Source organism: Thamnophis elegans, chromosome 3, assembly GCF_009769535.1.
Source record: "Thamnophis elegans isolate rThaEle1 chromosome 3, rThaEle1.pri, whole genome shotgun sequence".
NCBI classification, from domain to species: domain Eukaryota; kingdom Metazoa; phylum Chordata; class Lepidosauria; order Squamata; family Colubridae; genus Thamnophis; species Thamnophis elegans.
The window spans coordinates 131454147-131469952 of record NC_045543.1 but is presented as its reverse complement, the minus strand read 5'-3'; the positions used below and the strand labels follow the sequence as shown (position 1 = coordinate 131469952).

Below are 15806 nucleotides of genomic sequence, written 5' to 3'. Positions count from 1 at the left end.
TTAATTTCAGCTTTACCGCTCACAGCGTGCTTTTTTCGTCGCGCTGTGATGACGTCAGGTACGCGGTTTCGTCGAGCGCGCTTTAGTCGACCGCGGTTTTGTGGTGGAACTGCTAAAAGAAATGACCAACTTATTAATCAATATTTGTTCAAATAGTATTCCAGGGAAGTGATAAATGTCATTTGACTTGCAATTTTAAGCAAGCTTACATCATTCACATTTCCTAAATTCATATGCAAACTTATTTCAATTTTCTGATACAATGCTCTATACATGCAGACAAAATACATACCTCCAAGAAGGTGTACATGTACATAAATAAAATTTGCCTGCTCTTTAAAAAAAAAGAATTTTGAGTGGAATTGACTTGTAAAGAAAAGTATCTTTTCAATAGAAGTTGACTCCTCCTTACGATGTCACGGAGACATCTATCTTGCTTTGTTGGCAACTTTACAAAAGTGATTTGTCACTGCCTTCTTCCAGAGGATTTTTTCAATTTCCCAGTTTAGCCTACAGACCTGGTTTGTAATGATAGCCAAAAACTAACCATTTTCAACGTTTTGTTTTGGAGACCAACCCAAGTGAGATTTTTAGCTATATAAAGCTGAGTTGGGCAGGGCATATCCCAATATGGTTTCGTTTTAGGTTTCGTTTTATTTATATGCCGCCCTATTCCCAGCGGGACTCAGGCGGCTCACAAACCCAAGAGGGGAAGGGAAACACAAAAACTACAAATACAAGCATTTAAAATAACCAACAGACACACAATCGAGAGGGGAAGGGAACTCATCAACCCCAGGCCTGCCGACACAGCCAGGTTTTAACAGCTTTTCAGAAGGCCTGGAGAGAGGTGAGGGTCCGAATCTCTGCGGGGAGTTCGTTCCAAAGGGCCGGCGCTGCCACAGAGAAGGCCCTCCCCCGGGTGGTAGCCAGGTGGCATTGGCTGGTAGACGGAACCCGGAGGAGGCCAACCCTGTGTGATCTAATGGGTCTTTGGGAGGTAATTGGCAGCAGGCGGTCTCTCAAGTACCCAGGTCCAATACCATGAAGGGCTTTATAAGTGACGACTAGCACCTTGAAGCGTATCCGGAGAACAATCGGTAACCAGTGCAGCTCGCGGAGGATAGGTGTAACGTGGGTGTACCGAGGTGCACCCACAATCGCTCATGCAGCTGCATTCTGGACGAGCTGAAGTCTCCGAATGCTCTTCAAGGGCTGCCCCATGTAGAGCGTGAATATGTGAAAGTTCATACTTAAAGTCCCAAAGGTGCTTTTTCCAAAAAGCAACTGGACTTTCTTGGTTTTTTTTCTATGAAAACGTTTCACTTCTCATCCAAGAAGCTTCTTCAGTTCTTGGATGAGAAATGAAACATTTTCAAGGGAAAAAAAAAACAAGAAAGTCCAGTTTTCTTTTGGAAAAGCACCTTTGGGACAACCATGTTCTGACCCAGGCTTCCTTAGAAAGCAAGAAGCAAAGTCTTGGTCCCGACAAAACATCTTTTACTTACACTACTGTGAATTCCTTTCATTCACAGTCAGCAAGGTTTAGCAAACAGTCTTTCAGAGGAATGTTTATCCACACCCACCTTATCTTGTTTGGAGCCCTGCCAAAGAACTAGTTTCCAAACACAGGGCAAAGCAAAACTTGACACAGAGTCTCTTATAATCACAAACAGAACTTTCCACTCTTGAAACGACCGAATGAACGAACTGTTTCCTGTAAAAGCCCACTCCCCATTCGTTTCTCTTTTGTTTCCTATGGGAGGGGCCAATCACCCCCAAGGTGTGACTTTACTCTTAAGTCCGCCCTACTTTCTTAGTTGTTCCTGTCTTCTGGCAGCTCTGTGCATGCACACACTGGGAACAGGCTCCAGCTGTTCTTCTGCCTCACTGCTGTCTCTCTGCCTCCGACACAGAGCGCTCAACTGAGCTTTCCTCAACCCCCAGAGCCCATGTTCCTCCCCAACCTCTTCACTGTCCGACTCTGCTGCCAGCTCTGATGGCCGCCAGTGGGCCACAACAAACCATGACTGGATGATTGAGCATCTTCACAGACATCATACTTACAGGTTCCAGGACTCCAGACTCTGGGGCCTTTCCATCCTCTTCTTCCGGGGCTTCATTCTCCTTATTGTCAATCCAGGTGGCCGTATCCTGAGCAGAACAAGTGCTAATTAGGTCTGGCAAACTTGTAGATGGATAATGAAGAACATCTTCTTCTGCTCCTTCCTACAAGAAGGGAAAAACAATACTTGCCATTATGTATATGAATACTTCCATTCAGCACAGCAATCCTATAAAATAAGCATCACATTATAGAAAATGATCAATCACCAAGGCTTCTCTTGGCTGCTAGGTTTTTTTTTTTAAAAAAAAGTTAATTTCCATCTTTCATGCACCTGAGATCATTGGAACATGTTGAAGAATGAATTAGCTCATTCAAACCTAAAGAAAGTCCTTGTTTAGTGACTGTTTGCAATTATGATGAAAAAGTAATTTTGTGACCAATTCCTGCATTTATGTTTACAAAGCAAAGCCAAAGTAAGATCATAAGCACAATCATGGTTTCACTTAGCGACCACAATGATCAAATTGTCATCCAGAGTTGTGGTCCTAAATAAGGACTACCTATAATCCTTCCACACTTGTAGGCAACCTATTTCCATAATCCCAACACTTAGTTGTAACCTTCACCACATAAATTTCATAAATGAGCAGCAGCTGCCTGTCAAAATAATTGCTTTTCATATAATTGCCATGTAGTAGGTTTCCAGCCTCCCATTTTGCTATTTCTAAAGTATTTTAGCTGGTTTTATAGTTTTTTTGGAAAGTTACTCTAGGACCATGATGGCGAACCAGTGCTGGGTTGCAGGTGGTACGCCCAGGTACGGGCGTACCGGTGCCTGCTGGGAGAACTGGGTACCGTTACAGTACGGTGCTCCAGAGGGCTCACCTGCCTTCCTTATCTACATTTGAGCTCTTCGGCGCTTCCGTTCATGCGCATAGAGCATACGGCGCCTACACAATGCTCCACCGAGAAGCTGGAGCCTCGCAGAGGTGTCGCAGGAGGTAAGAATGCATGTGCACGCTATGCATGTGTTTGTGTGCTGCGCGCATTCATGTTGTGGACACCAGGCCCTGTTGCACCATACCGGTTGCACAGGATCTGGAACTCACCACTGTGGCAAACATATAGCACGTGTGCCAAAGGTGGCACGCAGAACCCTCCCTGTGGGCATGTGCACTGTCACCAGCTGCTCTTCTGGTTTCCGGTACGCGCATGCACATCGGCCAGCTGATTTTCGCGTGCACCGGAGCAGAGGAAGCCCAAAGACCAGCTGGCCAGTGTGCATGTGCATGTCAGTCACCCGGTCTTTGGGTTTCTGGTGCTCCAGCACACCCAAAGACCAGCTGGCTGGCATGCATGCATATTTGTTCCGGTTTGAGCAGTTAGTGCCAAAAAGATTCACCATCACTGCTCTAGGATAAGGGAACTGAAAGACTGCATCTGAAGGAGTGGATGTCTTGACTAGAGGGAAACAATTGTTTCCAGCATTACATACCGTATTTTCACCCATATAACCCGCCCACGCAAATAACCCGCGGGTTTTCGGGATCGTGTAAAATATTTTCCGTATACCCCGCCCACGCATATAACCCGCGACGAGTAAGAGAGAAGGGAAACAGCTGAGATGGGGGGGGAAGAAACGGAGAAAGAAGCCTGCGCAAGCTGGGGAAGAGGAAAGGAACGGAGGAGAAGGAAACAGCTGAGATCGGGGTGGGGGAAGAAATGGAGAAAGAAGCCTGCGCAAGCTGGGGAAGAGGAAAGGAACGGAGGAGAAGGAAACAGCTGAGATCGGGGTGGGGGAAGAAACGGAGAAAGAAGCCTGCGCAAGCTGGGGAAGAGGAAAGGAACGGAGGAGAAGGAAACAGCTGAGATCGGGGTGGGGGAAGAAATGGAGAAAGAAGCCTGCGCAAGCTGGGGAAGAGGAAAGGAACGGAGGAGAAGGAAACAGCTGAGATCGGGGTGGGGGAAGAAACGGAGAAAGAAGCCTGCGCAAGCTGGGGAAGAGGAAAGGAACGGAGGAGAAGGAAACAGCTGAGATCGGGGTGGGGGAAGAAACGGAGAAAGAAGCCTGTGCAAGCCTCCGATCGTGTAAAATATTTTCCGTATACCCCGCCCACGCATATAACCCGCAGGGGGCGCTGTGCATGTGAAAACCGCATATAACCCCTTTTGAAAAAATAAATAAATAAATTTTATTTTGTTTGTACAAACTTCATATCTTTGGAACACATTACATTTTTTTACTTATCTGTTGTGTCTGTTTTATCTATACCAATAAATATTTTATAACTACGACTTCATATATTTGTGCATTTACATTATTTCATATATTTTTTCCATTCTATGTATAATATTCTATATGATCTATGTATAGCAGTTTTATTACATTTACGTCATTTTGTAAAATATATAATATATTAAATCTTTTATAACTATGACTTTATATATTTGTGCATTTACTATTACATACATTTTTTTCATTCTGTATGTAATATTCTATATATTCTATGTGTAACAGTTTTTACTACATTTACATCATTTTGTGTAATATTTATTTGCTATAGTCTAGCTCATATTTCAATCTTTTAATCCTTTTCCGGTTTTGTAGTCTGTTGTTTTGTTGATCTTTCTTCCTTTCTTTTTTGCTTTCCTGCTTTTCCCCTCCTTTCCTCCAGCCAATTGTACAATAAACCCCATACGGAGTAGTATACAGATTCGTCTTTCTCTTTTAGTTCTTTCGTGAGCTTATCCATCTCTGCACATTCCAATATTTTTTTAATTACATTTTCTTCTGTTGGTATATAATTATTTTTCCAGTTTTGTGCGAATATAATTCTTGCTACCGTAACAATGTGTAAAATTAAGTATCTATTTTTTTTCCATAATTTCCTTTTATAATCCCCAACAAAAATAATTTAATAATTTTAAATGCAATTTGATGTGTAATAATCTCCTCTAGCCAATCTTTTATTTTTTTCCAATACTTTTTCGCAGTTGTGTGTGTCCACCACATATGGTAGTATGTTCCATATTGTTTGTTGCATTTCCAGCAGATAGGTGAACACTCCGGGAACATTTTTGCAATTCTCGCTGGTAGAAGGTGCCATCTGTAGAACATCTTGTACATATTCTCTCTATAAGCCGTTGCCATCGTTAATTTGTAGTTTATTTCCCAAATTTTTCCCCATTCCACCAATTCTATACTATACCCAAAATTTATCACCCATGTTATCATTGTTTCTTTCACAGTTTCTTCTTCCATTTTAAATTTTAATAAGTAGTGATATATTCTTTTAATCAATTTTTCTTCGGTTCCCTGTAAAATTTTATCCAGCTCTTGCGGCTCCAGTTGTTTTCCAATCAGTAAATTTACCAAAAAGTACAGCTGAGCATTGCTTTTCCCATTTGACAAATGCCATTCAGAGTTAACAGTTGATTCTCCAAGTGATGGAAGATCAGGAACCAAACATGTTTGGGCAAAATCCTCTTTGGTTTCACTTGCAAAAATGGATGCCACACTGCTTTTAAATAGTTTCGTTAGCTTTGTGCTTTTATTGCACAACTGACAAATAACTGGTAAAATGCATATTGTTATCCACCCCAATTGCAATAATAAAAGAAATGTATGCTTTTAGTTCACATAAAACATCTTTTGGCAGAGCTACTTCCTCCAAGATTTTAAGTCAGTTGCACAGAAGGTGTAAGTGCAGGAAGAATTGAATTGAATTTATTGCATTTATATGCCGCCCTTTTCCCCGAAGGGGACTCAGGGCGGCTCACAATCCAAGTCATGGAAGGGGGTACAGATAAGGGATAAAAAAGATGAACAGAACAATACACAATTTAAAAGCACACAACAACCATACCATTCGGGGGGGGGGGCAAAAGCTCTTTAGCCCCAGGCCTGTCGGAACAGCCAGGTTTTTAGGGCTTTGCGGAAGGCCTGGAGGGTGGTGAGGGTTCGAATCTCCACGGGGAGCTCGTTCCAGAGGGTCGGAGCAGCCACAGAGAAGGCTCTCCTCCAGGTAGTCGCCAGTCGGCATTGGCCGGCGGATGGATTTCGGAGGAGGCCTAATCTGTGGGATCTAATCGGTCTATTGGAGGTAATTGGCAGCAGGCGGTCTCTCAAGTACCCAGGTCCAATACCACGAAGGGCTTTATAAGTGACGACTAGCGCCTTGAAGCGCCTTGAATTTATGGAAAGATGGAGCAATTTGGCAAGGAGCTGAACTCCAGCAATTAAGAACAAGCTTACTGACAGCCACTCTAAATGTTTTAACTGATACCAATGAGAGAAAAGCAAGATGTTGCCAAATATGTTGGATAGTGAATAAGTCCAACTGTTGCTGAAGTCACTTTAGTGTTGCACACCTTAAGACTTGTTCCACTAAACATGAATGCAATTGGACAATTGTTCAATTATAGGACCAAAATTTAAATGTATACAGTCAGCTATAGCAGAGTCTCCAACTTTGACAATGTTAAGACATGGCTGGCTGAGGAATTCTGGGAGTTGAAGTCCACAACTCTTAAAGTTCCCAAGGTTGGAAACCCCTGGCCTACAATAGACAATCATTCTAAAAATATACTCAAGCAACTGAAATTATTTTTGTTGTCAGTTCCAAAGATTGGGAATCTTTGACCTCCTAGCTATTGTTGGACTACAGTTACCATCAATACTGATAATTAGCCAACCTAGTCTGAGAGGTCAACAATAGCTATCTGCTTGCTTCCCATTTCATCACAAGATAGTAAGCACTTTCTTTGAGAGTCATAATAGTATTCAATCAATCTTACATACAGAATGATATGATTGATTAGATTCCTACAGAATAGGGAAATGGAGCTTCTACCCGGATTGAACCAGGATTTCTATACCAAATTGAAGATGAACTCACTGCAAAAATGCCAACACTTGTTGGAAGTTTCAGAAATTTTAAAAGATAAAATGAATGCTTTAAACATCTGCAAGTTTTTTAAGCATCCGTTTTGCTCTACAATATAAGACGCTGAGCTTATCGATCAGAAAGGTTGGTAGTTAGGCGGTTTGAATCCCTAGTGCCATGTAATGGAGTGAGCTCCCGTTACTTGTCCCAGCTTCTGCCAACCTAGCAGTTCGAAAGCATGCAAAAAAGCAAGTAGAAAAATAGGAACCACCTTTGGTGGGAAGATAACAGCATTGCATGTGCCTTCGGCATTTAGTCATGCTGGCCACATGACCACGGAGACGTCTTTGGACAGTGCTGGCTCTTCAGCTTTGAAATGGAGATGAGCACCGGCCCCTAGAGTCAGGAATGACTAGCACATATGTGCGAGGGGAACCTTTCATAACATCCTGATTTTAAAAAGTGTTCTTATTCTACCTGCTGTCAACTCCAATTCTCAGCTGATTCTCTCCATGGTTTTAATGGCCCTTCATAGGCAAAAAAAGTTTTCCAAGTCCTGAGCTAATTGACCAAATCTTCTTATAAGGTAGATTCATAGATATCCATCCATTCATTCTTTTTTCTTAGTCAGTTTTGCATTTTCAACTCTAAACTAAAGGTGATCCCATTTTATGGAAAGAATCTTCTACTCTTCTATGCTTTCTTTAAGAGATGAAATCATATAAATAAAGTTACTTACCCTGCTTGACACTACGAGGTACACCAGGCCTTCAGCTGACCGAAGTAGAGCAACAGCATCTTGATGGGACAGACCAACCAAAGACTGGCCATTGATCATTAGAAGCTCATCACCCACCTTCAGCCTGCCATCTCTAAGAAAATAAAGAACAAAATAGGCTTTATACCATCCTCCAAAAAAACCTCCTGCCTCGTGGGCTTAGCTTCTTCAGAGTTAAAAGAGGACTTGATAAGCTGGAAAACTCGTGATGATATCAGAGGTCAAAGACAAGGCTGGGTAGTTGTAGCTAAAATATTCCTTAGTAAATGTTTACCTCCATCCAGTGGTGGGTTCCAGCGGGTACGGCCTGGTACGGCTGTACTGGTAGTAGCCAGCAGCAGCTGACAGTGTATGGTGGCTGGTTTGGTCCACCCTCCCGCGTTCTACACCTGTTTTTAAAGCAACCAGCCAATTGTGGATGCGCACACAGCGTGACCTCCGACAAGCAGCTGGGTGTCGCTGGGGCGGATGAGGGCGCATATGTGCACAGCATGCGTGCACGAACAGGACGCCTGGCCCCGTGAGCAGCATACCGGTAGCGACGGGGAGAGGAACCCACAACTGCCTCCATCCCATGATTAAGAATTGGACAAATAAGTGGCCATTCTTGATCTGGAAAACATGAGTCCATCCCATCCTCTTCAGGGGGAAATTTCAAGGTGAACATCACAAACTGTGTCTGCATTTTTTTAATAATGAATATTCAGCTCCCTGTTTACTTAACACTTTCCTCTGGAGAGTCTCAGAGTGCTTTATAAACTCGAACGGCATCACTAGTAAGTAGGTCAACTCTACCACTGAATTTTCACTCATTTCTTTTGGAGTGGTTCACGCTGTATGGACTCATTCTGGTCAACCCTTCCCCGCATTAAGTATTGAGATGCTGCTTTTAATGGCCAAGTCCCTTTAAGCGTTTATTTATTTATTTTAGTTAGCGGAAACGTCCACGCTAAGGCTCCTAAGCTTGAGAATTTGATCTAATTTCTCATTTGGGAAAGGAAATCCCACAATTCACTGCCAGAAACCGATGTCAGAAGCAAAAGCAAGCAAACAAAGAAAAACTTCTTCCCAAGGGAATTCTTAAAGACAAGAATCTCACGTATCCCTTTTCTCTTAAGAATTTGCCTTTAAGGTTTAGTACTTAGAAGTCAAATTGCACCCCACCCAACATGGATTGTATTTTCAATACTTTGATGGGCTGCACCTAGGTTGGCTAACGCCAAGACATTTTTTCCCCCCCCTGGACATGGGCAGACTACAACTCCCAAAAGCTACAACTTTGTAAAATGTCAGCAATTTTTTTTCTTATCTTGCATGGTTTTGGGCTTGGATGCAGAGCTACTTAATGATCTTGAAATCTAAGTTAGGTCATATTAAGTTAAGCCTGGAAAAACTCTTGATAGCCCCTCTACTATCTACTTTATATTAGACCTACTGGTGCTCATACAGATAACACATACAATACTCCCCGGTGATCTATATTCCTTTTCCAGTGCTAATGAAAGTTTTATCGCAGGGCAGACAGATTACATGCAGTAAATTGTGCTATAAAAGATTGACTTTTTTTTTTTAATCTTACAAATTCTTCCATTCTGCAGAAAGAGGCAGAATGCTGATTCCTAATGCTGGGAGTGAGATTCTATTTGCCACAGGACAAATTGAGTTGAAGAAGGAAACACTTGGTCATTGTAGTTGTAGTAGTATTTTGGCTTTAGATTTGCAGAAGATCCTGGACTAGGTGCCCACTGCTGCCTTTCCCAACTTGGCTTGGAACTATGGGAATTATAATCTAGGGGTGTGAAACTGGCAACCATTGTTTTTAAACTTTTCTCTGTATTTTGTTTGTTGTGTTACCTCCGGGAATAGGGCGGCATACAAATGCAATAAACCTTTAACCTTTAACCCGCAGGACAGATGCGTCATGCGTAGGCCACACCCACCCCACTCCGCGAAGGGAAAAAACATTGTGATACGTCATGTGACAGCAACGCTATGCTGCAAGTTTAACACCTGTGGTCTAGTGCAATGGGAGGATAAGAAATTGGTGAAGGCAGGCTGGCTGGCTTGGTTGTTGAAAAGCACCAGTGAGATAGCCAAGTCGTGCAATCATAATAGAGATATTTTTTTCTAGGAAATAAGTTGCCTCTGTCCTTCCTTCAATTGACAGATCTCCAAAACAGTTTTTTCTTTCATTCCTCTAATCAAAATAATTCTGCTGAGAAATAAAAAGATCCAGTTACCCTGCAGATACCTTGGTTCCATCCAAGGGTGGGCTACAAAACTTTTAGCAAGGGGTTCTCTGTTGCTGGGTGGGCATGGCCATGGTGGATGTGGCCTAATTGGCCTCTTGCACCACCGTGCTGGTGGGGGGCGTACATTTTTGCCCTTCCCGGGCTCTGGAGGCTTTCCTCGAGCCTCCAGGAGGGTGAAAATGGCCTCCCCAGGCTCCAGAGGCCCTCTGGAGGCCGTAAAGGGGCCCATTTGTTTGCCTTTCTGAAGTTCTGGTAGGCCCTTTTTTCACGCTCTCGAGCCTCCACATGCACTGTGCACTTACCTGCATCCAAAATGGGCCACGTGGGGACTCCTGGGAGGGGAGTGGTGGGTGGGGCCAGCCAGGAGGGGGGGTTGGGGGTTCCCTGAACTGCATAGAATCTTAGCTAGAGGTTCTCCCGAACCCCTGCGAACCCACAGCAGCCCACCCCTGATTCCATCCATGTTCAAGGATGCACAGATTTAAAAACAAATATGTACAATTATCTCTTTTTTTTTTCATTTTATTTATATGCCGCCCTCTTCCCTGAAAGGGACTCAGGGCGGCGAACAACTCCAACGGGAAGGGGAACATGCAAATACAAAATAAACGTTTAAAATGACCAACAACCACACCTGTCGAGAGGGGAAGGGAGCTCATCAACCCCAGGGCTGCCGACACAGCCAGGTCTTAACGGCTTTTCGGAAAGCCAGGAGAGTGGTGAGGGTCCGAATCTCCGCGGGGAGTTCGTTCCAGAGGCCCGGAGCTGCAACAGAGAAGGCCCTCCCCCGGGTAGTAGCCAGATGGCATTGGCTAGTGGATGGAACCCGGAGGAGGCTGACCCTGTGCGATCTAATGGGTCTTTGGGAGGTAATTGGCAGCAGGCGGTCTCTCAAGTACCCAGGTCCAATACCATGAAGGGCTTTATAAGTAATAACTAGCACCTTGAAGCGTATCCGGAGACCGATTGGAAGCCAGTGCAGCTCGCGGAGGATAGGTGTAACGTGGGTGTATCGAGGTACACCCACAATCGCTCGCGCGGCTGCATTCTGGACAAGTTGAAGTCTCCGAATGCTCTTCAAGGGCTGCCCCATGTAGAGCGCATTGCAGTAGTGCCAGGTTAAAAAAATGAATGCAAAACTTTACTTAGCCATGCCTTACTTAGCAACAGAAATTTTGGGCTCAGTTGTAGTTGTAAGTCAAGGTCTAGTATGTACCAATTAGCATTGTCCTTTTAATGTACTGTATTTTTTGGAGTATAAGACGCACCTTTCTCCTCCCCAAAAGAGCGTGGAAATGTTGGTGTGTCTTATACACTGAATACATCCAATTTTGGCCTCCTGAAGCCCCGCCCCTGCATCTCATTTTTGCAAAAAATGGGAGAAACACAGGGCATTTTTTCCACAAATTGAGGTGTTTTTGCCTTCCCTCAGCCCCGAGCAGCACTCTGCAGGCTTCAATAGGGCTGGGGGAAGGCAAAAACACCTCAGTTTTTGTGAAAAACGGCCCATTATCCACCCATTTTTTGCAAAAACAGGGGCATTTTTGCCTTCCCCCCGCCCCTTGAAGCCTGCAGAGTGCTCCTGGGGGCCAGGGAGGGCAAAAACGTTTTTTACTTACTTACCTCATCGAAATCCTGGTGTGTCTTATACACCGGTGTGTCTTATAGTCCGAAAAATATGGTATGTGAAGTCTTAAACTTTCCAGAAGCAGCCTGTTCAACACTGTTCGGTTTTCTCTACCTTTAAATTTATTACTAGTAAAACAAGTAATAGTGATGAGGGGAGAAAAGCATCATTTACCTCGAATCTGCCACAGGCAGGAGGAGACCCCATCAAAAGGATTTTATCCCTTAGCAGGTTTTGTTTTGAGAACAAAGCAAGTTCATAATTTTACTTCCTTATTTTTCAAGTCTTACATTTTTGTATTCTTGCTAAATCTCTAGGTACAGAGATCTGCTTCTCTGAGGGTTATAACAACAAAAAAAAGCATGCTTTCCCCCTCCTCCCTACCAATAAGTTACTCGGGGTTACTGGGACACCTTAGAAAAAAATATTTCTGAGAAGAAAAGTTTAGGAAATATTTTTAGCAAGGAGTTCTTGTGGGAATGCAAAAACAAAAACAAATGCAACATGATCAATTCAGAACAGTGTTTCTCAACCTTGGCAACTTGAAGATGTCCGGACTTCAACTCCCAGAATTCCCCAGCCAGCATTCGCTGGCTGGGGAATTCTGGGAGTTGAAGTCCAGACATTTTCAAGTTGCCAAGGTTGAGAAACACTGATCCAGAAGATTGAGCAAATGGGTCCCTTCACCACCAAGAATGCCAAACTTTGCTGGCAACAAGGGGGACCGGACGTTCTTGTCAGTAAAATGTAATGATAATAAAATTATAACAATAAATCACCCCTTCCTTCTGTAGAGATCATCAGTCATCCAGGTCACGGTTATCCCAAAGGTGCTTTTCAGGAGGGAACTAAACTTTCTTGTTGTTGTTGTTGTTTTTTGTTTGCTTTCTTTTGAAGACGTTTTGATTCTCATCCAAGAAGCTTCTTCATCTCTGACAGGATTCACTCCCCATTCCCCACTATCCTGTCAGAGATGAAGAAGCTTCTTGGATGAGAAGCAAAACGTCTTCAAAAGAAAAGAAAAAACAAGAAACTCAAGTTGCCTCCTGAAAAAGCACCTTTGGGACACTTCCTTCCTCCCTCCCTCCCTCCCTTCCATATTTCCTCAGCAAAATTTTGGAAGTGGCTCACCGTTGCCTTTTTCTTTGAGTTGAGAGAAAATGGCTCGCTCAAGGCAGTGGTGGGATTCAAAAATGTTTTATTACCGGTTCTGTGGTCGTGACTTAGTGGGCATGGCATGGCTTGGTGGGTGTGGCTTGGTGGGCGTGGCAGGGGAAGGATACTGCAAAATCCCCATTTCCTCCGGATCAGCTGGGACTCGGGAGGCAGAAAATAGATGGGGGCGGGGCCAGCCAGAGGTGGTATTTACCAGTTCTCTGAACTACTCAAAGTTTCCGCTACCGGTTCTCCAGAACTGGTCAGAATTTGCTGAATACCACCTCTGGCTCAAGGTCCTCTAACTGGCTTTGATGCCTAAGGCCAGACTAAATACTCAAAGCCTCCCAGTTTATTTATGGATTGCTGTTGTTATATGTCGCATTTTAATACTGAAAGTTACTTTGAGAACCAATCCCGGCCAACAAGCAAGTATAAATCAAATAATGTACACACGATGTCTAGTTTTTCTGTCCTTGAGCTTTCGATCCCCAGGTGTATCTAATTAAAAGTTGAGACAGACAGACTTGCATTAAAAGACCCACACAACAAGTGCTACCTGTGAGCTGATCCACCTTCTTCCACCCGGGCAATTATGATGGCATGAGGGGAGCGTTTGGATCCACGGCCTCCAGTGATCTGGATTCCCAGCCCGTCGGTTCCCTTCATCATGGTCATCTTCCATATCCGACAGCCTTCTCTCTGGGAGGAGACATTGAAGAGAGTCCCTGCAGTGTTATTGGGAGTACGTTGGTAGGAAATCCTTCTAACGGCATTTACCTGTGGAGATTCTCAGTCATCCAGGTCATGATTGACCCAAAGAGGCAACTGGACCTCCTTTGTTTTTTCCTTGAAGGCATTTCGTTTCTCATCCAAGAAGCTTCTTCAGTTCTGACTGGAATTCAGTCAGAACTGAAGAAGCTTCTTGGATGAGAAGCAAAACGTCTTCGAGGAAAAAAAACAAAGAAAGGCCAGTTGCCTCTTGAAAAAGCGCATTTGGGTCTAACTGCATCTATTCCATCCTGGTTGAGAACTAGCTTTTGCAACAAGAGAGGCCATGAAGATGCAGAAAGTTTAATTTCCTCCTTGCCAGACAAGGAAAGCCATGGGTTGGCGCAATGAGGAAGCACCATTAAAGCCAATAAATCTCATGACATCTGCTCAATGTCTGCCACTTTTTTTAAAAAAAATCACAAAACAGCAGCAACTTGTTTTCTATGAGGGTCTTCACTAATGTTTTAGGTCAAAAGGAGTGCATCTTTGGTTTACAGCCATGATGGCGAACCTATAGCAAGCGTGCCACAGGTAGCATGAAGAGCCCTATCAGTAGGCTCAGCTCCAGCTCGCATGTGGGTGCCAGCCAGCTGATTTTCGGGCTTTCTGAGCCCTCCAGAAATTGAAAAGCAGGCAGTTTTTAGATTTTTAGATTTAGATTTAGATACTTTATTTGTATGCCGCCCTTTTCCCTGAGGGGACTCAGGGCGGCTCACAATTCAAGGGGAGGGAGGACAAACAAGTTACAAACACGAAAACAATACATCATTAAAAGAGCACAACAGTCATACTATTCGAGTGGGGTTGAAATCTTTAGCCCCAGGCCTGTCGGGACAGCCAGAACTTAAGGGCTACGCGGAAGGCCTGGAGGGTGGTGAGGGTACGAATCTCCATGGGGAGTTCGTTCCAGAGGGTCGGAGCAGCCACCGAGAAGGCTCTCCTCCGGGTAGTTGCCAGCTGACATTGGCCGGCTGATGGAATTCGGAGGAGGCTAATCTATGGGATCTTATTGGCCTAGTGGAGGTAATTGGCAATTGGTTTTTGCCCTCCGGGGAAGTGGGAAAGGCCGTTTTTGCCCTCCTCATGCTCCTATAAAGGCTCTGGAGCCTGGAGAGAGCAAAAAACGAGCCTTCCGGTAGGAATGGACATTGGCAAATGGGCCATTTCTGACCTCCGGAGGGCCTCCGGGGGGGGCAGGGAAGGCCATTTTCGCCCTCCCCAGGCTCCAAGAAAGCCATGTGCACATGCGTGGGGCAGCAGGGAGATCAGGCGTGCATGTGCAGGGGGCACGGCGCGGGGGCGCATTAAATTATGGGATGGTCACGCGCATGCTTTTGGCACCCAAGGCAAAAAAGGTTTCGATTTCGATTTTATTGTATTTCTATGCCGCCCTTTTCCCAGAGGGACTCAGGGTGGCTCACAACCAAATCAGGGGGGGGGGGTACAAATGGGGGGGGGGGGGAAGACAACGGACAACATAACACCACAATTAAAAACAATCAACAGCCACACCATTCGAGTGGGGACAGGAACTGTCGGAACAGCCAGGTTTTTAAGGCTTTGCGGAAAGCCTGGAGGGTGGTGAGGGTCTGAATCTCCACGGGGAGCTCGTTCCAGAGGGCCAGAGCAGCCACAGAGAAGGCCCTCCTCCGGGTGGTAGCCAATCGGCATTGGCCAGTAGATGGAATTAGGTACCCAAGTAGGTTCGCTATCACTGGTTTATAGCAACCCAGGGAATTCCAAAGAAAGTATTAAAGTATCTGATGTGGGAGCTTTCCAATTCACCAAGTTAGTATTTTGTTTTTTTTTCTGTCTGTCTGCTGTCTTCATTCAAAAGTGATTGATACTAGCTGGGCCTAGAGCCATAAAGAGACCTACCACAGTCAGGCATAAATACAAGACAGCGCCTTCCTTGAACAGTAGGTTTTATTATTGTAAACAACACTCTTTGCTCAGAAATATACAGGTAGTCCTAGACTTACAACCACAACTTGGACTGGCACTCCTGTCAGTAAGTGATGGGCTCAGTAAGTGAGCCACGCCATCATTTAGCGAATCTGACTTTTCCCCATTGACTTTCCTTGTTCAAAAACCTCCTAGGAAGGTCACAAATGGTGATCACATGACTCCAGGACACCGCAAGCATAGTAAATACTTGCCAGTTGCCAAACTCCCAAATTTTGATCATGTGACCACAGGGTGCACTGTAATTGAAATAGGACAACTCGACCCACCCCAGTCTACTCGCAGTAGGACAAATCACCAC

General features: G+C 44.4%; 1 protein-coding gene across 1 annotated transcript in view; it reads right to left on the bottom strand.

Annotated features, from left to right (window-relative positions):
- PDZD2 (PDZ domain containing 2) overlaps nt 1-15806 on the bottom strand; it is a 114710-nt gene that overhangs the window by 78202 nt on the left and 20702 nt on the right. Inside the window, 3 exon segments of the mRNA XM_032213899.1 lie at nt 2068-2229; nt 7694-7826; nt 13326-13468. Coding sequence (XP_032069790.1) covers nt 2068-2229; nt 7694-7826; nt 13326-13468 — 438 coding nt within the window.